At 35.2% G+C, this 22,341-nt stretch overlaps 2 protein-coding genes and 1 pseudogene across 3 annotated transcripts in view; 1 reads left to right on the plus strand and 2 right to left on the minus strand.

Annotated features, from left to right (window-relative positions):
• Nucleotides 1–245: 245 nt before the first annotated feature.
• Nucleotides 246–2,800, minus strand: LOC113069969 (ATP-binding cassette sub-family B member 9-like; annotated as a pseudogene).
• A 4,324-nt stretch (nucleotides 2,801–7,124) lies between these two features.
• ogfod2 (2-oxoglutarate and iron-dependent oxygenase domain containing 2) lies at nucleotides 7,125–9,660 on the plus strand. 2 transcript variants are annotated; one of them, XM_026243122.1, is made up of 7 exons: nucleotides 7,125–7,391; nucleotides 7,478–7,534; nucleotides 7,620–7,730; nucleotides 7,812–7,911; nucleotides 7,995–8,119; nucleotides 8,238–8,495; nucleotides 9,115–9,660. In XM_026243122.1, the coding sequence occupies exons 1-7, from the start codon at nucleotides 7,278–7,280 to the stop codon at nucleotides 9,382–9,384; spliced, it is 1,035 nt and encodes a 344-aa protein (XP_026098907.1). In that variant the 5' UTR covers nucleotides 7,125–7,277; the 3' UTR covers nucleotides 9,385–9,660. The 2 variants fall into 2 exon arrangements, with proteins under 2 accessions (XP_026098907.1, XP_026098908.1); XM_026243123.1 differs by having other exon boundaries at nucleotides 7,190–7,391; nucleotides 7,486–7,534.
• A 602-nt stretch (nucleotides 9,661–10,262) lies between these two features.
• The window catches only part of slc4a5a (solute carrier family 4 member 5a), a 29,239-nt gene continuing 17,160 nt past the window's right edge, over nucleotides 10,263–22,341 (minus strand). The window contains exons 16-26 of the mRNA XM_026243119.1: nucleotides 20,438–20,502; nucleotides 19,865–20,056; nucleotides 19,012–19,125; nucleotides 18,725–18,886; nucleotides 18,460–18,638; nucleotides 17,810–17,882; nucleotides 16,411–16,479; nucleotides 13,412–13,585; nucleotides 12,978–13,148; nucleotides 12,666–12,721; nucleotides 10,263–10,786 (exon numbers count right to left, since the gene is read on the minus strand). Of these exons, the coding sequence (XP_026098904.1) occupies nucleotides 10,606–10,786; nucleotides 12,666–12,721; nucleotides 12,978–13,148; nucleotides 13,412–13,585; nucleotides 16,411–16,479; nucleotides 17,810–17,882; nucleotides 18,460–18,638; nucleotides 18,725–18,886; nucleotides 19,012–19,125; nucleotides 19,865–20,056; nucleotides 20,438–20,502 (1,436 nt within the window). The 3' untranslated portion in view covers nucleotides 10,263–10,605. The remainder of the gene's footprint in view (nucleotides 10,787–12,665; nucleotides 12,722–12,977; nucleotides 13,149–13,411; nucleotides 13,586–16,410; nucleotides 16,480–17,809; nucleotides 17,883–18,459; nucleotides 18,639–18,724; nucleotides 18,887–19,011; nucleotides 19,126–19,864; nucleotides 20,057–20,437; nucleotides 20,503–22,341) is intronic.

Raw genomic sequence — 22,341 nt, forward strand, 5'->3', positions numbered from 1 at the left:
AAGCTGAGTGTGAAAGTGTGGCGGAATGTGACATCACAGCCAGTGAATCAGAACATATCTTATATGCTCAGACACTAACAAAAATGTGCATTATGCATTTGCTATTAGTCAGTAACCTTCTATCTAAAGTCTACCTTCAGTAAAGAATACATTTAATATATGCATTTTTTAATGCCACCTGCCCTTCAAATGTCTCTGGAGTTTCTTGACCATCAAGGGTATGTTTAGGTTTCCTGTCAATATATTCAAACACTTTCTCTGCAGTGCCAAAGCCTTGGAACAGACGATATACTCTGTAAAAAGAACAGAGAGTAAGACTTTGTATGTCAGATTCATCATGAGTATCACGCACACGCATATTAGAGGAAAAACACCATACTTCCAGGGCCTCTCTGAGCTCCAGCTCATAGATGATAAAGGAAATAAGGGTCCCTTCGCTCATCTGATTTGTCACCACTAGGTGGCCTCAATAAAATAGGATTGCTACTTGCAAGGCCAACTCAGAGACCTAAAGATAAAAATGTTACCTCCCCAAAATAGTATAAATGTTCAGACTGACACTGCTGATTTATTTTATTTATTTATTTTTTGATCTATAAGATGTTTTAAACATCAAAAATGTGTTGTATCTTTTGTATCAATGCATTAAAATGCTATTATAATGTGAAATATAAAACAATATGTGCTGCTATGAACTATAATACACCACTCGCCAATGTTTTTTATGCAATGCATTTGCATAAGTATTTGTATATGCATAACTTGCCTTGTAATACTCTCCATACAGCTTGGAGACCACAGCTATATATGGGAAACCCGTAATGGTGACTACAGACAGCTTCCATGACATCCCAAACATGAATATCAAGATGCCCACAGCTTTCACAAAGCTGCGCAGGAACAGGTTGACATTCTGTGAGATGAGGTCTCTCACCTGACTAGTGTCTGAGGTAAGTCTAGAGGTGATGTCACCTGTAATGCAAACCATTAAGAGCTGAATCATTAATGTCTTCTGTACCTCCGCCGGTCCAGAGAAGTCTTTGAAACAGTATTGTTAAAATACCACTTGATTTGAATTTCCTGAAGGCAGAAAATAATAGTATTAAAGTATTAGGTTTTAATTGGAGCCATAACTTTACCTGTATAGTTGGCATAAAAGAACCCCATCTCCTGATGCATTAGTGATCTGAAGAGAAAGTTTGAAGTCTAATGTTCATCCTGGCAAACGTAACAGAAAAGACACCTCCACGAAATCCAGTGGCTATGGACTACCAAAAAAAAAAAAAAAAAACCCTAAAAAAATGATTATTAACACTATGTAGGGTCTATAAAAAACATGATTTTAACTGCTCACCTAACCAAAGCCAAACCAGTGAGACTAATCACTGGCTAGGCAAAATGATCCATGCTTTTCTGGATAACGATGCCATCTATCGCTTGCCCGTGTAATAAGGTATAAATGCTTCACCTATAGGAAAATTAAACATTAACACTATGAGCTGATAAACGCTATAGATGAGAACAATATGTTAAACAATATAATGCGCTAGATGTACTACCATCCAAGTATGACAAATCAAAGCATTCACATATGTAATACCTAGAGTAAAGATTAGCTCAATCATAACACTGCAACGATTTGCAATCTGTAATTAGACCGTTAGGTTTGGAAATACACAACTGTTGTGAATATGATTAACATGTAACTTTTATTCACACTACTGTTCAAAAGTTTGAAGGAAAAAAATGCTTTTCTTTTGCATTATATTCAAAGAATCTTGAAAAGATGTAGCACGGTTTCCACAAAAATATTAAGCAATGTTTTCATCATTCATATAATAATAAAAAATGGCTTTCATCAAATCAGCATATTAGAACGATTTCTGAAGGATCATATGACACTGAAGACTGGAGAAATTATGCAAACAAATCAGCTTTGCCATCACAGCAAAAAAATATTTTTTAAATAATTTTAAAATAGAAACCATTATTTTTAAGTTGTAATAATACATAACAATATTATTGTTTTCCTTCATTTAAAAAAAATCGAATTAATGCCTTGATGGGCATAAGATACTTTATGTAACAAAACAGAGTGAGAGATTGTGTTTGGATAACTATGTTTAAAAAAGAAAAAAGAAAAAAAAAAAAAAGAAAAAAAGTCCAGTCCAAACTCTCAAAATCTATTGACATTAAATGTTAAATACATTTCATAGCACTTATGCAGTAACAATATTTAATGCATCATGTATCATGCTTCAGTTAGCTGTAAGTACATGTAAGTGTTAATTGTTAGTCCATTAAAAGCATTGTTGGTTTATGTTGATTATTGTATATTATTTATTGATGCTAATGTATAAAATCATAATGTACATTTACAATACATTCCATGAGATTGTTTATTAAGAATGACTAATGGGCCAACATTAGCATTACTTACTGTCACAAATGATAGATAAATAAAAGATTAACTCATGAAATTCCACTTAAGATGTTTACTCTTAGAATATTTAAGCCATAACTATGAGAGTGAACTTAGACACGGCAGAGAGGAGGAGAAAGCAATGGCCAGCAAACCAGAGTCCTTCGTACAGTACAAAAAGAGACAGCCAATAGTGGCCCCTGAATGGGCATGTAACATAGTAACACTATGTTGTTCTTATTTTATTAATAACCACACTTGAGGCTTTGAAGAACTTTTAATGAACAAATGGATTTCTATTGTGGTGTTGTTATCAGTGCGGTCTAAAGTTTAAAATAGGCGTTGGCAGCTAATAGGTTGGTGTTATATATATATATATATATATATATATATATATATATATATATAAACAAACAAAAGTTATAGGAATTATAAAAAATGAATTTAACATGACATTTCAACACTAGACGGTTTATTTCAGGCATGTTGCCACATGGTAGGCTGTCCAAATGATGACACAAGTAACAAGGTGACGTCAATCTTATTGTTGCTATCTGTGGTCACATTCTTGCACCTTTTTTTTTTTTAACTAGTTATTTCAAAGGCAAACAGGAAGATACTGGATGCGTCACATTGGCCACAGAGTAACTGATTTAAACTGATCAACAGATCCATTTATTACAAATGAAAAGTGTAAATTGTTGGATAGCATTTATCATAATTTGAAACCTAATGGAGCAAAAAGTATTTACGACATAAAGTCTGAAACTTTATAACTATAAGTAAACAACGAAGCACTTTTAATGTCGTTTGGAAATTGTTGTTGGAAAAAACTCAGTAATCTATCTATATACATCTATTTTCTGTGATAATGAACACTGAATATTACAATCTTCATAATTAATGTTTACACAACATTCTTTCAGATAATATTGAATCTGTGGTCGTCAGATGACTAATCTCAAACAAATCCAGATAAAAAATGTCTTTTGGGACATTATTCAACCAAGCAAAGCAGACGTCTACATCTTTAGTAGATGTAGTTCAGTCACTAAATAAAAAAAATCAGTGTCTGTGAACGCCTTGAGGTAAAATACAATCTTTTAATCTTGCTACATTGCATGCTGAAACAGAAAGTGAACATGAGTTCATCTGCTTGACCTGCTCTCTGTGGACCACTTACTGCAGATATCAAGTCTTCAAGCTGTAGTCTATGCTAATACACTTTGAGGATAGTGCTTTATGATTAGTCAAATCAAAAAAAGATTTTCAGTGCACATCAGAGTCTGTTAGAGGATATTCTAGGCCGTTCTTCTTGGCTTCAGGTACATTCTGGACTGTGGTTAAGACTGTCTCCACTGGGTAAGACAGGTAGAGGCTTTCCTTAAGCTTTTTTGCTGTGGGTGTTTCCACTGTGAACAATGGGTCTGTCACATTGAGAGTGATGGAAGGCATATTTCTAGCCTTGCGTTTAGCATTTTTCTTTTCTTGTCTGTATGCGACATTCATATTTGTAACAACCTGTTATAGAAAAAAGAACACTATCAGGAGAATGGTAGGGAATAACAATTTCAAAGCACTAAAATCAGTGTTTCTAAGCTTGTTTGCACTAAAATCAGTGTTTTTTTTAGACATGCATTTTGAATATATGATTGTTGTTAAACATGCACAATGGATCGCTAATCTGATTAACTGATCTATTAGTACAGTTGTTCTGTTGTATCTCTTATACATACAAAAAGAGCAGAGTATTGAGAATGAATGTATAAGTAAATAACAGGACTAAGAAAAATGTAACTAAAACAAATGCGCAGACTTTACCATCTGTCTGATGTTATTCTGTTGCTCGTGCATGGAGCAAAGAAAAGCGTTTGTGTCTTCTTCATTAACGGTCTCATCCTCCTGGTCTTGATAGCAACTAAGAGGATCAAACTGTGTTTAAAAAACAACAACAAGAAATTGATTATTAATAGCAATTCAGTCAGTGTAACTTCTTGCTTATTATCTTCTGTGTGACATGCATCAGCTCTGAACAGAGAGAGAGAGTGCATTCAATCAAGGATAGTCTGCATATAGAACTATCTTATGATCACCTCCCCTCACTCATTTTTGTGAGGACACATAGAACCCACAGAACACTTGTGTGTTTCAAGCTTTGTCTGGCTACCTGTTTTTCATCCGGTCAGCAACGTGCTTGTCTCAATGATAATTCTCACATAAAAATATTGATACCAAATTTGTGACTACAGATTTTCTTATTTACTGTAAAAATGAATGCGCATAATAAACTTAGTGGGGGTAAAATGAAATTGACAGCTCTTATTAAAACAAAGGGAGCTAGCACTGACAGTCCCTATATACAACACACTAAATTAAAGGCACAGCTAAATGTGGCATTTACTATAATAGGTTTATGTGAAGACTGTTTTAAGTTGACTTTAATTAAAAGGTATATTTTTTTGTAATGTTCTGTAACGGTTTAAGCTTATTGCATGTTAAAATAATGGCACATATTTTACTGTAATGCTGAATGGCTGTATTTACACAATTAGAAAATGTATCCATCTAACAGAGATATCAGTACCAGTTTTGGAATCATTGATACTTGCCTTCATTCATAGTGTTTACAGGAGAGTATATGCCAAGATGCCAATAAACAAATTTAAAATATACTGTTTAATCATAAATATATTTATGATTAAATTCTAATGTTTACAGTTAAAAACATTAATTCATATAACAAAATGATCATATTTTAAAAGTTCATCGTCTTACCTCACTAGATATGCAGGCTTTTCGGTTAAACATTAAAAAGTGTGGTGTAAATTTTGTTGTAGGGTTGACTGATGTCCTGAAGGTGGCCAAAACTGAATCGAGAAAATCATCCCATTCCACCTGTTTCTCCACCACCATCTGTTTTATGGCTTCTCTGAGCAGATTACTGCTGCGATCATACAGTGCGTTCCGCTGCGGCTGGTCTACGGACAACACTCTATGCACTATGTTCCACCGGTCACACAGGTGCTTTGTAACCTATAACAATCAATAATAATGCATTAATAATAATACAATCAATAGCGTTTGCATGAAAGGTTGGTATTTTGACGAAAACATTTTACCTCCTCACAGAAGTCAGCACTTTGAGAGCAAAATATGGTCTTTGCAGGGCCAAATCTGAAAAAAAAAAGCATTTTAGCAATAATCAGCATATTTATTCTTTATTAATGGTGCAATATTATCTCACCTGCAAACAGATGATGAAATGCACCGTGCAACACAGAGACCATCTTTCTTTTGTACAGGAAAGGTCTCTACCCATTTAGTGTAGTAATCTGTAATAATAACAATGTGTGTGTTCCCTCCATGTACAGTGCCTGGGAATGGACCTGTTTGTGAAGACAAGATTTGGTTACTCCTTAGAAATGTGTTACAGATTAGGCTGCTTAAAAAGTCCCATACGAAATTTTACCAATTATTTCAACCGCCAAAATGTCCCAAGGACCGTCCACTTTGATGGGTCGTACCGTTCTAGCCTGGTTTTTATTCTGCTCTGCGTGTTGACACGTTTCGCACACTTTAATCTGAAACAGATGATACAGTGACTTGTAGATGACTTACATGACGATACCAAACCCCTCTATTCCTAAAAGTGTCAGATTGATGACATCCACTGCATACCCAATCCACAACATCCTTGACAATGCCAAGCCAGTAGTATTTACTCTGAATCCTGTGGACGGTCTTCTTCTGTCCCAGGTGATGCCCGATGTCATTGAGGTGACACTCCAGGAAAATCCGTCTCTTCCGCTCTGCCTCAATCACTACCTCTCGCTTTTCTTCTTTCTTCGGGCCCACATAATACAACCGGCCATCTATAGTATTTATCATAGAGAAAGGTAAGAGATAATAAAATAAAGCAATAATAAATAAAGAAACAGATAATTAAATAAACAAATCTAAGTTATTGTTCATTTGTAATGTTCAAACCTACATATACACAATAACAGTTTTATTGTTCGGCCTGTCAAAGTTAACATAGTAACATGAGAAATGAAAATAAAAAGCTTTATGTCTTTAAACAATGTTTTCAGGAAATACAAGAGAGATTACTGACATTATAACGATTTTGAGATGAGCTCTTACCCTCAATCATAAATTTCTGAGCATATCTTTTAAGGTTTTTCTTGCGAATAGGATTCATGGTTTGAGGATAACAGCCTTCGGCAACAAACGTGTAGATATCCCCGAGTCTGTTCGAGCCTGACTCCACCACCTCCTCCTCCGCGACTGGCAACGAGTCCACACTCAGCATTCTGCTGCCAATATAAGCTCCCAGGCTTTAAATACATAACAGATGACACCGCTAAATAACCATCCGATTTTAAATTGAAAACTACAAGCACACCGATTTAGGGGGAAGTAAAACGTGTTTCTGAACAACTCGAGTTTTGCCTTGAACTTGCACGCTCACACACAATAACAGTCGGACGGAAGGAATTAAGAGACGTACCAGGATGTAAACGTTACCTTTATCAGTCGGTATTTATTGCTATTTTTAGATAGGCACTAGTGCAAGAAGTGTCTTGAATATTTTTACTCATATACACAGAAAAAATTAGCATAGCATAGCATAAATCTGATTATTTTAATTATGTATTTATTTTAGCGACGCAGTTTGTTTCTTTACGGACATATTTCTGGTTGTTCCAAAACATTCACTGAGTGGGCGGAGTTCTGGAGAGATTGACAGTTTTGATCTACGAGAGTTTTATAAATAGCGGTTGGACCTGTATAAATATATATCAGTATGTAGTTAGAAATACTAAATCTGTATTAGTCAAATCAGAAAAAAACTATGGAGAGATTTTACACGTGCAGTTGTTTTTTCAGTGATAATATTTTTCTTGAAGAATACAAGCTTCATGTGCGTTTCGTCTCTGAGAACCAGTTCAGGAAGGACTATCAAAATGTAAGTGATCTACAACAACAATGTCTAATGGCTTTACGTAAAATACTTAGCCATTTGTGTCTGAACACCAGTGACATTTGCTTAAGATCCTCAGATCCCTGGGTTGTGTGTCTGAATCTCAGTTCAGAGACGTGCTTGGAAAGGTGAGAGAGCAGAAATCATTCTTGTGGGAACGATGGACATCAGGTCTGTAAGAGAGTGGTTATTTACTCAGTCGTTTATTTATAGATTCATGCAGAAATCGAGAGACGCCAGCATTATATATTGAAATCGGCAGAGAGAGCAGCTACCATCAAGGAGATTTATACACCTCTACATCAACATGTTTATTATTTGCAGGTAATTATATTCGGCAGTGCAGGTAGTCTATGATTCAGGATCGTTCACTGATATAATATAATATCATCTATCCCATGCAAGGAGTCATTCCTGGCCCCAGAGTTTTTACAGTTGGTAAAATACTGTACTTCTACTGATGCAACCATGGAAGGACTGATGAATCTCATCCAGACAGAGGCAGGTGAGCTGCTTCTTTCCACAGTTTCCAAATTATGGAAATTATTCTGGAAGATAAATTATGCCAACAAACTGTTTATTTTGAAGCACCAAGGGTCTTCCGATTCCCGGTGTTTCGAAAGGAATTCTGCAAGGACTTTATAGAAGAGCTGGAGCATTTTGAACAGTCGGACGCACCAAAGGGCCGACCGAACACCATGAACAATTATGGAGTACACATTTTTATCATACACACTTAATCCAGATTGTGTGATTGATATTGCATTCAAAAGGCTTACTAAAATTGTTCTTTGTTTAATAATAATTTGAAATCTCTCTCAATGAATACAGATTCTCCTCAATGAACTGGGCTTTGATGAGACTTTCATCACCCCACTGAGGGAGGTCTATCTGCATCCACTCACGGCTCTGCTCTACAGTGACTATGGAGGAAGCTGTCTGGACAGTCACAAGGCTTTCGTCGTCAAGTATGCTATGCGTGAAGACTTGGACCTTAGCTATCATTATGACAACGCTGAAGTCACGCTCAATGTGTCATTGGGGAAAGATTTCACAGAAGGAAACCTGTTCTTTGGAGACATGAGACAGGTATGGAGTGATTTATAGTTTATAATAAAGCTATAAAATAATAATATAATAGAGTGGCCTTTTATTGTGGCCACCCTAAGACACACATGTGCAATAATCATGCTGTCTAATCAGCATCTTAATATGCCACACCTGTGAGGTGGATGGATTATCTCGGCAAAGGAGAAGTGCTCACTAACACAGATTTAGACAGATTTGTGAACCATATTTGAGAGAAATAGGCCTTTTGTGTAGATAGAAAAAGTCTTAGATCTTTGAGTTCAGCTCATGAAAAATGGGGGCAAAAACAAAAGTGTTGCATTTTTATACATTTCTTCAGTGTAGATAATATTATTTTAAAAAGGGGGAGTCCTTACTAAAGGGCCTTTGCATCAAGAAGTTTGGGAAAAACCGATTTAATGTATAATCTTCTCCTTAATGCGTACAGTACAAATAAAATAAGATTAAATATTATCACATTCACCATTTAACCCCCCTAAAAGCACAAGTGAACACTTTCTTCAAGAAGAGATTTTATTTCATAATTATACAACACTTTAGTTCACTTTACAAGCATGCAGCCTAGTTATACATGTTAAAGGTGTATTTACAATGTCCTGATCATGTATGTTTGTTTTAGGTGCCTCTGAGTGAGACGGAGTGTGTGGAGGTGGAGCATCACGTTACTGAAGGTCTGCTTCACAGAGGCCAGCACATGCACGGAGCTCTACCCATCTCCTCAGGCACACGCTGGAACCTGATCATATGGATGCGAGCTTCACGTGAGAGGAACAAACTCTGCCCTATGTGTGGTAAGAGACCCACACTAGTGGAGAGTGGCGGATTCAGTGATGGCTTCACCATGGACCCTGACGACACTAGTAGTACATTCTCATGTTCTTTAACATGATGTTGTTCAATGCATATGGGTGCTGTTCTAAAGATTTCCATCAAATTTATTGTACAGCAATCAGGGTAAAATGATTTTGGTGCCTTCTTCAAAATCAGTACTAAAGGGGTATAAGGGTTTTTGTTTATGGGTAATTTTGACTGTAAATGACCTGATGATTGTAAATGTAGTGGTTTTAAACCTGCTATTGATGTCCGTCAATTTCTTATCTTAGGATGAACTGTTAATATATACAAGGAATTTGAGATGTACAATAAAATAAATAGACAAACAAACAAAAAGAATAATAATTGGTGTATGGTTTATATGTAAAAAAAAAAAAAAAAAAACATTTCAGTAAATATTTTTAATCTGCCACCTCATTTGCTTTACCAAAATTCAAGTAGCAAAAAAAAAAATTGTTGCTTATAGCAATACTAACAGAATTATTATTTTAAAAAGTTTTTTTTTTCCTACAGAGGTTAAATTCATGTTGGCCAATATCCATCATTTGCAACCTTTCCATTTACACGTATTCATATACAGAAAAAAACATCCAATGCACACTGACCACAAGTCACATAAATATTCTGAAACCTTCAAGTAAATAAAATTAAAGACAAAAATCTGTTTTGTTTGCTGTTTCAGAGCTTGTTTTTTGGTTGTTTCTTTCCCCCTTTAACTTTAATTTCTGAGTGTTATAAGCAGGAAAAGATAGGGAAAGGAAGGAAAAGCATGAGTGTTCAGAGACTTCATATCGAGGGAACTTGAATCTTGAACATAAAGTTGACCTGGTTTTCTAAAATGAAAATACAAAAGGTTTTGACTGCATATATATATATATATATATATATATATATATATATATATAGATTTTGTCTAAAATATATTCTCATTTATAGTAAGAAAATAATATTTCTGCTTTCACATTATATATGGTTTTAAATTGACTCCAATTAATAAAATGTACTGTACTTGCAGCTGTTTTGGTTTTTAAAATAAGAAACAGTAATATGGTGTTTAATGTATTCATAGCATATCTCATACATTTCGGCTCAATGTTTGCTCTTCAAAATAACTCAACTTTATGCCACGTAACCATTATGTCTATTCATAAAATGTTGTCTGATCCATTCTGTATATCATAAGTGAACATGAAAGTGTGTGTTAGCGACACAGGATCTTCAGACATGCTGAGACGGAGTGTGCAATGTTCCACACTGCACAACTGCAGATCCGACATTATAGCGTTGTTTCGCTGCTCATGTCCCTGTGATCTTGGTGTCTGCTTCTAGGGTTAATATCTGTGTCGTCATAGTCCGATTCCATCTCAATCTTCACCTGGGGCATGGGGCAGGACATCCCTCTGGCCATTGGCATCGCCGGGGATGGTGGACAGGAGATCTTCAGATGCAGAGTGATGCTGTGGAATGGCAACTTCCAGTTACAAGAGTGAGGAAGAGTAAGAGGCGAGGGCAATGACAGGAAGGAGGAACAGCAGGCTGTATTAAGATGTTAGTGTTCCAGGGGAAAGAATGTGGATGAGGACACCTAAATCAGGAAGAAGGCTCAGTATGCTTGTCCTAGGTTAAGCAGATTAATTCAAGTATTTAAATGTGATAAATACTAGGGCAACTATTGTATACCTTAACAAGAAGTTTCTGCATTAACATTAGTTAATGCATTAGGAATCATGAAATAATTTTGGTTTTGGGTTAATGTTCATTTCTAGATCAGACCTCTATTATAATATATATTTTAAACATTCCTGTTAAGAAATATACAGAATATATAATGTAATATATTACATTCTTAACAGGAATTTAAAAAAAGTTAATGTGCACCAAGGTTGATTTTATTTGATCAAAATATAGTAAAGACTAATAGTGTGAAATATTATTACAACTTAAAACAACTGTTTTCTATTTCAAAATATAGTTCAAATATAATTTATTCCTGTGATGGAAAAGCTGTTTTTTTTTTTTCAGCAGCCTTGAGCCTTCAGAAATCATATTAGCTTATTTATTTACATATTAAACAGTTGTGCTGCTGAATGTTTTAGGAAAATATACATAGATAGATATTTATAAAGTATCTATGATCAATTTAAAGTTCAAAAGAAAAGTATTTTTTTGTTACAATGTGAAACTTTACTTTCACTTTTGATCAATTCAATTTGTTGTTGCTCAAAAAATTAAATTTCTCTTAAGTATGAAATCCTACTGACCCCATATATATTTTCTGTATACAGAAAATATAAAATATAACAAAGTAATAGTTTTATTATAAAATGTTGAATATTTATATATCAACACTAACATATAGTATATGTAAAAAATTAAGAAATGCTATCATATCTATTATGATAATAGTCCAGTATGATGCCAAATGCAATAACTAATGTTAACAAATCGAACCTTTGTTGAAGTGAACACTTCATCCAAACCATGCCCCCTGAACAGCAAATGCAGACATGAAACCCAGCAGACTTTACATCATTTCTACATCAGAGTGATACAGAGGCACACATTTGAATAAGTATGGGTTGTGGATATATTGTGTAGGGGGGTTGGGGGGGGGGGGTATTCTGGATAAGCACTCTTATTGGAATCACAATTATACAGGGAAAGAAACAACCAAAATTACATGACACACTTTATATCTTCTAATATATATATATATATATATATTAAAACCTTTCTCACTGCCATCTTTTCCAGTAATTCAACGAAATAAACAGAAACTGTACTTACATCTAATTATGGACGTTCAATAATTATTATTTGTGTGTGTGTTGTTTCTTTAGGTGTGAAAATGTAAGCAAAAGAATATATATATATATATATATATATATATATATATATATATATATATATATATATATATATATATATAATATGCATAATATAATAAATTACACATTTTCTATAATAACATGCAGATTAAAATACTTGTGGTTGCATGAAAACAATTCTATCTGCATTGGTTCAAAGGGCAATGAGAATATAGCAAAATACTCTTTACGAGGTCTTGCATGACCTTAGCAGTTATACATTTAATATGCAGAACTACCTCTCAACTATGTCATCTAGTTCTGCTGTAAGTATTAATGCAGTCTTTAGTATTATTAAATGTAGAGTGGATGTGTATTCAAGAGGAAATGCTCTCGCATTTAAAAAAAAGAATAAAGTCAGTATCAGTGGTAGTAACTGCCTGGTTGGCATCGGGCTGCCCACTCGGAGTTGGAGTCTGGCCCCCGTAAGAGGTCACGGTAGGGAACGTGTAGTTTGAGCACACAGTACCTGCGATCCAAGTCCGAATCACTGGGGGAGCAGTTTGCATAAGGGTTATACTTGTCCTGTGGATCAAAGAACGGATAAAGATGAGTTTATGCATGTATAGAATTGGTCAAAGTTTGTTTTTGAGGCTTCATTGGTATAAGCATGAGGCTCTTTTCCACCAGAAGGTGGCACTGGAGAAGCACATTACAATAACTTTGCCAAAAATGAGAGAGAATTTTTATATGACTTAAGTTAAGTCAAATAAAACTTCTCTCATTTAAATCCCAGCCGTCTGCGTCTGTCTTTGAATAATCAGACTACTAAAATACTTACGTCTTCACTGTCATTCCCTCCTTTGCCTTTCTTTTTGTCCTTCTTGGTATTCTTCTTTTCATCCTCCTTTTTCTTCTTTTCCTTCTCTGGCAGGATATCATCCAGCCATGCCAGGTCATGTTGAGAGAAGACCATGTCCAACATCTTACGTATCACCATGAGACCAAGAATCTGAGGGAACGAGACAAACTATTTTTTGGTTTCCTTAACACATACCTAATATTTATTATCTTTAGGAACCTTGAATTACATACTAAATCCCAGACTCCTGGAAATTCATCTCAATGTTTACAGGGTGATTTATCTACATATTACAATCGTACAACATTTTAAAGTACAATTATCCCTTACCGAATAGATTACATGGAAACTAATATAGTTATGAATCATGATACACATTGCTGTTTGTGTGTAGCAATATAAAATATTCATACCATGACTGGGAAAATGATAGCAAGGAATGTGGATTTGAGGATCCAGAGAACAGCTAAGCACACAATCTGCACCAGTGTGAACAGGTGGACTCTTCTCAGCGGTACGTGGCGCAGGTATGAAAAATCTGGCTGGTGTTTCGCTGGCATCATAATCAGTTTGATCCTGTCCCAGAACTATAAAGGACAAAACGTCTAATTAGATACTCAGGGGAAAAATCTGTCATTATTTACTCACCCTCATTTAATTTCAAACCCAAATGACTCATTTCCATCTAATGAAAGTGAACCAGGACCAGGTTTTTGCAGACTTCAGACCTTTTGATGAATACACTGGTTCACTTCACAAAATCATCCAGTTGTTTGAATGATTTGAATAAACAGATTCACTTTACAAAATGGTGCAGTCTCAATGGTTTGATCTGAATGATTTGTTCAAAAATTGGACTGATCAGGTTCTCGATTTACTCAGTGATCACTTCCATTGGCAACTTCCATTTTGATCATTTCCTCACTCAAAACTTTCAGATGGCTTTAGAAAACTTGAAATCTATGGCACCACAGTCATGTAGACAACTTGTATGATGTTTTTATAATGCTATCATACTTTTTGAAGCTTGAGAGTGTGAAAGTCAGACACAACAGTCATTTTGTTTGAAATAGTTTGAAATGACTTAAAAATTGACTTTCTATTGTTTTACCTCAATTATATGAGACAATCACAAATCTACATGCCCAAGCTTGACAAATACAGGTGCTGGTCATATAATTAGAATATCATAAAAAATATGATTTATTTCACTAATCCCATTCAAAAAGTGAAACTTGTATATTATATTCATTCATTACACACAGACTGATATATTTCAGATGTTTATTTCTTTTAATTTTGATGTTTATACCTGACAACTAAGGAAAATCCCAAATTTTAGATATTAGAATATTGTGAAAAGGTTCAATTTTGAAGACACCTGGTGCCACACTCTAATCAGCTAATTAACTCAAAACACCTGCAGAGACCATTAAATGGTCTCTCAGTCTAGTTCTGTAGGCTACACAATCATGGGGAAGACTGCTGACTTGACAGTTGTCCAAAAGACGACCACTGACACCTTGCACAAGGAGGGCAAGACACAAAAGGTCATTGCAAAAGAGGCTGACTGTTCACAGAGCTCTGTGTCCAAGCACATTAATAGAGAGGTGAGGGGAAGGAAAAGATGTGGTAGAAAAAAAGTGTACAAGCAATAGGGATAACCGCACCTTGGAGAGGATTCTGAAACAAAACCCATCCAAAAATGTGGGGGAGATTCACAAAGAGTGGACTGCAACTGGAGTCAGTGCTTCAAGAACCACTCCGCACAGACATATGCAAGACATGGGTTTCAGCGGTCGCATTCCTTGTGTCAAGCCACTCTTGAACAACAGACAGCCTCAGAAGCGTCTCGCTTCAAAAAGGACTGGACTGCTGCTGAGTGGTCCAAAGTTATGTTCTCTGATGAAAGTCAATTTTGCATTTCCTTTGGAAATCAGGGTCCCAGAGTCTGGAGGAAGAGAGGAGGGCACACAATCCATGTTACTTGAGGTCCAGTGTAAAGTTTCCACAGTAAGGGATGGTTTGGGGTGCCATATCATCTGCTGGTGTTGGTCCACTGTGTTTTCTGAGGTCCAAGGTCAACGCAGCCGTATACCAGGAAGTTTTAGAGCACTTTAGCTTCCTGCTGCTGACCAACTTTATGGCTATGCAGATGTCATTTTCCAACAGGACTTGGCACCTGCACACAGTGCTAAAGCTTCCAGTACTTACTGGTTTAAGGACCATGGTATCCCTGTTCTTAATTGGCCAGCAAACTCGCCTGACCTTAACCCCCGTAGAAAATCTATGGGGTATTGTGAAGAGGAAGATGCGATATGTCAGACCCAAGAATGCAGAAGAGCTGAAGGCCACTATCAGAGCACCCTGGGCTCTCATAACACCTGAGCAGTGCCTAAGACTGATCGAATCCATGCTACACAGCATTGCTGGAGTAATTCAGGCAAAAGGAGCCCCAACTAAGTATTGAGTGCTGTACATACTCATACTTTTCATTTTTATACTTTTTATTTGGCCAAGATTTCTAAAAAATCCTTTCTTGGTATTGGTTTTAAGTTATATTCTAATTTTCTGAGATACTGAATTTAGCATTTTCCTTAGATGTCAGTTATAATCATCAAAACGTCTGAAATATATCAGTCTGTGTGTAATGAATATATATAATATACAAGTTTCACTTTTTGAATGGAATTAGTGAAATAAATCAAATTTAATGAATGAATGTAATATACAAGTTTCACTTTTTGAATCAAATTTTTTAAATAAATAAAAAATAAGTCAAAATTATATGACCAGCACCTGTATAAAAGAAAACATTGCTATTTAGAATCAAACTCAGCTTTTAACCATTTAGCCTCAGAGAAGCGTGGACCAAAATGCATTTGTATTCCTTCAGAATATTGTAAACCTCTCCGCTTGAGGTCCATCTTTTTGCCAGTGTCCTCCTCTTATTCTCTAACTGACATTAAAGTGGACTACTATTAGAGCAGCACAGAAAGCTAGCACACAAGAGGGTGGATTCTTACTGCAGTCTGACAGCCTCATCAAAATGCAGCTCAAAATTGCCTCAGTAAACCCAACCGGCATGCAAATATCCATTCCCACAACACCACGCTCTTCCATCCCTGCACTGTCAAAGTGGGGAGAAATCACTCATTTCTAATCACTAAACACAGTTGCAGCATGCATGCAAATGAGTGTTACCCTCTCACACAAAGTGCAAGTTGTAAGGTTTTCCCTGTATGGTTTGAAAATTTTCTATGAAATTAAAACATAGAAATGTCAAAAACAATAAAAGTACACCAGCCATCAGAACTGTTCCAAGCAGTTTGGTAATGGCTGTGAGGAGGAGGAGGAGGAGGAGGAGGAGGAGGAGGGGTGGGGAAAAGGTTAGATCCCTAAAGGCACTTACTTGGATACCACTAAGAGAAGCAACACCCATGTAGAGGAAGACTCCATACAAGACCGGCATAGGAATGAACTACAAACAGAAAACAAATACATACACTTCAGCTGCCAAGGCAACAGCAGTGACATTTGAAGACAACATGAAGACAAAACCAAAGCTATTTCATTCTCTTAATAAACATGAACACATTTTCTCAGTCTCCATTCTGGTATAAAGTATAACGCCCACTTTCCACCATCCACTCAGTTTTTCTGATGAATAAAACCTCCTACCCTTCTCAGAATAATAAGATCATGGAAGTGAAGTGACTTTCAGAGAAATATAACTGGAAGTGCTCATGAATCTTGCTTTTTCCCTTAATTTAAACAAAACAGCACACTATATATATATATATATATATATATATATATATATATATATATATATATATATATATATATATATATATATATATATATATATATATATTTTTTTTTTTTTTTTTTTTTTTTTTTATTATTATTATTATTTATTTTTTATTTTTAAAGATCAGGCAAGTGCTTCTTCACCTTTTTCTTTTTTTTTTTTTGGTTGATTTTCTAAGAATGTTTGACCTTTAAAAACACATTTTAACTGCATTTAAGGTACCATGAATAATAATAATAATACATTTTCTTTTTGAAAGTCATGGCTTTAAGATGATTGCATCTGACCAATTGAAGATGACTTTCAGGCTGCTATCCTTTGTTTCCTTTAACTGTTTTAGAAATTCAGTTTTGTAAATACATAACATTTAAATGTGCACAAGTTGTGGGTCAGCAAGATTTTTAAAAAGGAAAATACAATGAAATGAAAGGAAAATAAATTAATACTTTTATTCACCAAGGATGCATTAAACTGAGAAGCAAACAGTAATGACCTTTATAATGTTACAAAAGATTTATTTCTAATAAATGTTTTTTCTTTTAACTTTCTTTTAGAAGCATCCTAAAAATGTATCACAATTTCCACATAAATATAATAATAATAATAATTGCTTCGTATCTAATCAGCATAACAGAATGTTTACTGCTGGATAGTAATGAGCACAATGTATTAATTTATATTCAGTTATTTAAATTTTGTGATTATATTTCACAATATTACTTTTATTGTATTTTCAATCAAATAAATGCAGGCTTGTTGAACATAACTTCTTCCAAAAAAAAAAAAAAAAAAAAAAATCCTGACCCCAGATTCTGATCAGTAGTGTACAGTACATAACATCTGTTTGTTCTTTCACCATTCGAAATAGTACAGCTAAAGTAGATCAGATCATACAGACATCATCAAAGAACTTTCTTTTATGATAATAATTGCTAATCTACCCTAAATAACAAGTCAGTGTCAGTATTAATTATCTCTGTCATTTGAACAAGCTCACCTGCAGGATTGGGGCCAAGAAGATAGACACTCCTGTCAGCACAAAGACCAGGATTCCTGTCAGCCTTTGCTCTCTGTAATCAGAAGAGAAGCAGTAAGAGAGAGAGAAAAGAGAGAATAGAATATGGAGAACTATTTGTATTTGTATAATTTGTGTTGAGCTATGATGCAACAAAGAAGCAACGTATTACATATATTACCTAAGCAGCTTTTTTAGTGTTGTTTCCATATTTGACTTAGTGTATGTTTTTAAACATAGTATTTGTCATAACATGATAGCAAGTGCCCGACTCACACCAAACACAGTGCACAAATGCATTTATTTCAGCATTTCAGCTTTATACAGAAGATTTAAGCAGTTTATAGCTAACTTGGCATCTGTTCCATTTAGATTAATTACCATTTGGATATAAATGTGGTCCGCCTCCTCACATAAATTGGATTTTATGACAACCAAGTTTGTAGTAAGTCTCAATAGCCCACTCTCAGTAAACGTTTTATAATTTATGGCTGTTATTAAAGGAAATGATTAACATGGTAAGTTAAAAATCACCTTTCTTTTTCTGTACACAGCCAATCAGAAACACCATCAGTGGGAGCCCACAAAACACCTGTTATGGTTGCTAAACAAGTTGTCCCTGTCTGTCTCACCTCACACCCAGAAACTGCGGCTGTTCCCCTGGAGCACTAGACTCGCTCTCCATCTTCAGTGAGTCAATGTGAGCGATGGAAATGACAGTGGCTGCCACGTACCACGGCAGGCCCATAAAAGAGCAGGCTACCATCAGAAAGCCCACCCACATTAGATCCAGGTGATACCCACAACCTTTCTGTAACAAACAGAGCGAGAATTTGAGGAAATCAGTGGCGATGAAAAGAACAGGGGTGATGAAAGATCTGCTCATTGCACAGGTACCTTTAGCTTGTTTTCCTTGCGGTTGACGATGACAGCGCTGATCTGCTGGTCCATGAAGATGAGGATGGTGACGAGGAGCGCAGGGACGAAGCTTGCCAGGTAAACCCACCACGGATTCTTTCCAAATGGCATCACAAACCAACCCCGGTCGGCGCGTGTGGGCTACGTGATTTGAAGAGGAAATACCCAATAAAACAATGAGGAAAAACTAAAGAAGAGCCTTTATTGAAAAGTCAAGATCAGTTTTATTCTCCAGCACGTGTGAGCTGAACTTCATTTCCTCGCACCTTGAACTCCGTGGGAACAATGAGTTTGGGAGTCTTCAAACCCATTAGCATGTCCAGTCCCACAAATGTCATGATGGACATGAAGATGGAGAAGTCACTAATCAACTTCCTTAGCTAGACAGAAAGAAAATAAATGTATATACTGTATATATACATATATTTAAAAGAAGTGAATAAAACACGTAGTTGCAAAAGCAGAATCACAGTGTTGTCGCAAAGCTACATAAAATATGTTGAGCTGCAAACTAGCCATTATTCATTATTCTATTATTATTATTATTGCATACAGAGTTTTTTCTTTTTATTTGATTGAAAATATAGTTAAAACATTTGAACCGTAATTACAATTTAAAATCAAATCAAATCAATGTTTTCTACTTTAATATATTGTAAAATGTAATCTATTTCTGTAATGGGAGAGATGCATTTTTAGCATCCATTATTGCAGTCTTCAGTGTCACTTGATCCTTCAGAAATGATTCTAATATGCTGATTTGGTGCTCAAGCAATGTTTCTTATTATTGTCTTTTAAAAAGTTTTCTGTTTTTATTTTTCTCATTTTTCCACCTTCTTTCATGAATTTACAGGTACAAAAGCTCTAACACTATCAAAGACCCTACTGATCTTACTAAATCCCATCAGCTATTAGGATCATGCAGAATTAAAGAATAGAGACAACTTTTATCTTAAACAAGATATAGTCAGTCAGATTTTGCAATAGCAGAGAAAAACTTAAGGAGGAAAGGACATGTCCAAGATACTAACAAGGTCCAAGTGAGTGACAGAAAAGTGCTAGTGTGAAAATCTGTTTTTTTTTCAGGAGTTTGGTGAGAAAAAGGAAAAAGAAACTTACCTTTGTGGGAAAGTAGCGACTGAATTTGAACTTCTTCAGGGTTACAGTCATAGTGTAGGTCCCGAAGAACAAAATGAAGGACATGAGAGCAAGATCTGGAACATACTTGCAGGAATTTCCTACCAGTGAGCCTCCGTACTTTACACACTCCTTCTTACTCAGCTGACTCCAGTCCAGAGCTGTTATATTCAACTGAGAAGATGGGACAAAGACAGAGGAAAAGGTAGAAATCAGGGACAGGAGGGAGGATTGTAGACAGGGCAGAGGATGGAAGGGTTGTGTGGTGCGTAAACAAAAAAAAAGAGAGAAAAAGAGAGAATAAAACAGGAGAGGGCCAAAGACATACAGCGATACACCAGACCTAGATCAGTAAGAATCAATTTGTTATAAATTAATTGGATTAATGTTGGATTTATATTTCCTTCATAATGAAATAATACAAAAACACAAAGTATCATTGTGGGTTATCAAATCAGTTATAGTTAGTGCAAATACAGTGGATTCAAAAGCTGTAATCTAATCTGAGCTCATGCTAACACAGATGTGAGTGAGGTGAAGACATGAGGCACTTACACCAAAGAGAGCAGAGGAATTATCTGGCACTGGGACTACAGTAACATCGAAGATCATTGGTGCCACTGAGCAAACAGAGAGAGGGAGAATCAGAGAGGAAAATGAGCAGAACAAATGGAAATCTCAAGAAACTTTGTTAGAAGGATTTATCCAGGATCAAAGCCAGCTTTGCCAAATGTAAATGACTGCAGGCATTGCCAGTGGTAGAATTAAAAAAAAAAAAAAGGCCAGTAGATGGAAGCAAGTCCCTGTTTTAATAAATTATATACTGAAACATTGAGATCAAATGATTCGTACAATACGGCTGATTCAATTAGAAACGATTAATCCATCAGAATGGCTCACTGGATTTGTTCAAAAACTAATTAATTCAAAAACTAAACCGTGTTGTTATGAACTGTTGTACAACATTAATAGCACATGTGCTGTTATTCAAAAGAAGTACACTGCTTGTGCAACAAATATAAAAACATAACTCATACATGGGTGGGTGCTATAAGGCATCCTTATAATTTATAATTCATTCATGAAATATAAGGGCATTCTAATAGGCTTTATCATGCAGTTAATGCTTTCAAAGGACTCTCAAGGCATGTTTTTGTTTGGTTTTTGTTAAGTCCTTTCTTCTCTCAATCCCTCCAAGTCCCACATACAGCACGATATCGCTGTCAAGGGAATGTGTTAAAAATCATACCTTTTATTTCGTCTTCTTTTAAAAGAACTTCAAAAGTTGCGCTTGCACCATTTTGCGTGAAAAATTTGGAAAACTTACTTCCTCTTGTGCGCAGCTTGTTACAGAAACAAGTTCTGATTGCCAATCGCCGTTATTTATTTCATGAATTATCATAAGAAGGCTAGAGAATTTAACATTTTTTATATAATAAACAGTAAAAAACTAAAGGGGATGGTAAGAAGGGATGGTGGTTCAACTGAGTGGGTGCTTTCATAATTTTTTTTTCAACCAGGGGGATGCCATCCCACCTCAAACAGAACCCGGTGTAGCTCTACTGAAATGTTCATTTGGTGTTTGAAACAATCCAGCATGCCTAAATTACTTTTAAAAGACCTCATTGCTAGTTTACATTCATTGCTGCAATCCATATGATAAACACAAACTCATAAAAAAAAAAACATGCTATTTGTCCAGTTTAAACTCATGCTTATGGAAATGTACTCACATCAATCGGAGGCCACGTTTGGGGTTTGGAGCAAAAACAAACATAACACAAATAAGTTACAGTAATCACATGCACTCAGCCAGTTCTTTTCAAACACCCAAAGCGACTTTGTTTAATCAAGAAATTAATATTGGGCATGTTAATTAATGCATGCTGACGGTGCAGTGACTCCAAAGTGAAATGTATTCTGTAACACTGCACAATAGGGTTTGATTCATTACCATAAGTAAATAGTTAAAGTTTAATGAAAAAACAACAAATCACACTTCTACAGCATATTCATCAAGATTAATGTTCATTTTACAGCATGTAGGGTAAGATTTATTTTATGTCGCCTTTTATGCTCACAAAGGGTGCATTTGTTTGATCAAAATATGTGAAAATATTCCAATTTAATATAACTAAAATAGTTTTAAAATGCAGTTAATTCCTGTGATGGCAAAGCTGAATTATCAGCTCTGGGGTAGAAGTTTACAGAGATATGATATTTTGATAAAAAATGTCAAATAAATAAATAAATACACAAAAGCAAATCAAACATACACATAGCTCATTCATGTTGACTTTAAAGGCAGGGTATCAATCTTAAATGCTCTAAGTAAAACAAATAAGAAAACGAGAACTAAAAAAATATTTAAAGCAAACACAACCTAAACAAAGTGAAAGAATAAAATTGAAAATAAACAATTTATCAAAAAACTAAACAAATTTGATTAACATCAGTTA

Source organism: Carassius auratus, unplaced genomic scaffold, assembly GCF_003368295.1.
Source record: "Carassius auratus strain Wakin unplaced genomic scaffold, ASM336829v1 scaf_tig00002602, whole genome shotgun sequence".
Classification (NCBI taxonomy): Eukaryota; Metazoa; Chordata; class Actinopteri; order Cypriniformes; family Cyprinidae; genus Carassius; species Carassius auratus.

What these genes read in the sequence shown, in the direction of transcription:
- ogfod2 (XM_026243122.1), top strand. Translation starts at nt 7,278, where the DNA reads ATGGAGAGATTTTACACGTGCAGTTGTTTTTTCAGTGATAATATTTTT. An exon ending in TCAGAGACGTGCTTGGAAAG is followed by an intron (nt 7,535 to 7,619) that starts GTGAGAGAGCAG and finishes GTTTATTTATAG; the next exon opens with ATTCATGCAGAAATCGAGAG. An exon ending in TCTTTGGAGACATGAGACAG is followed by an intron (nt 8,496 to 9,114) that starts GTATGGAGTGAT and finishes TGTTTGTTTTAG; the next exon opens with GTGCCTCTGAGTGAGACGGA.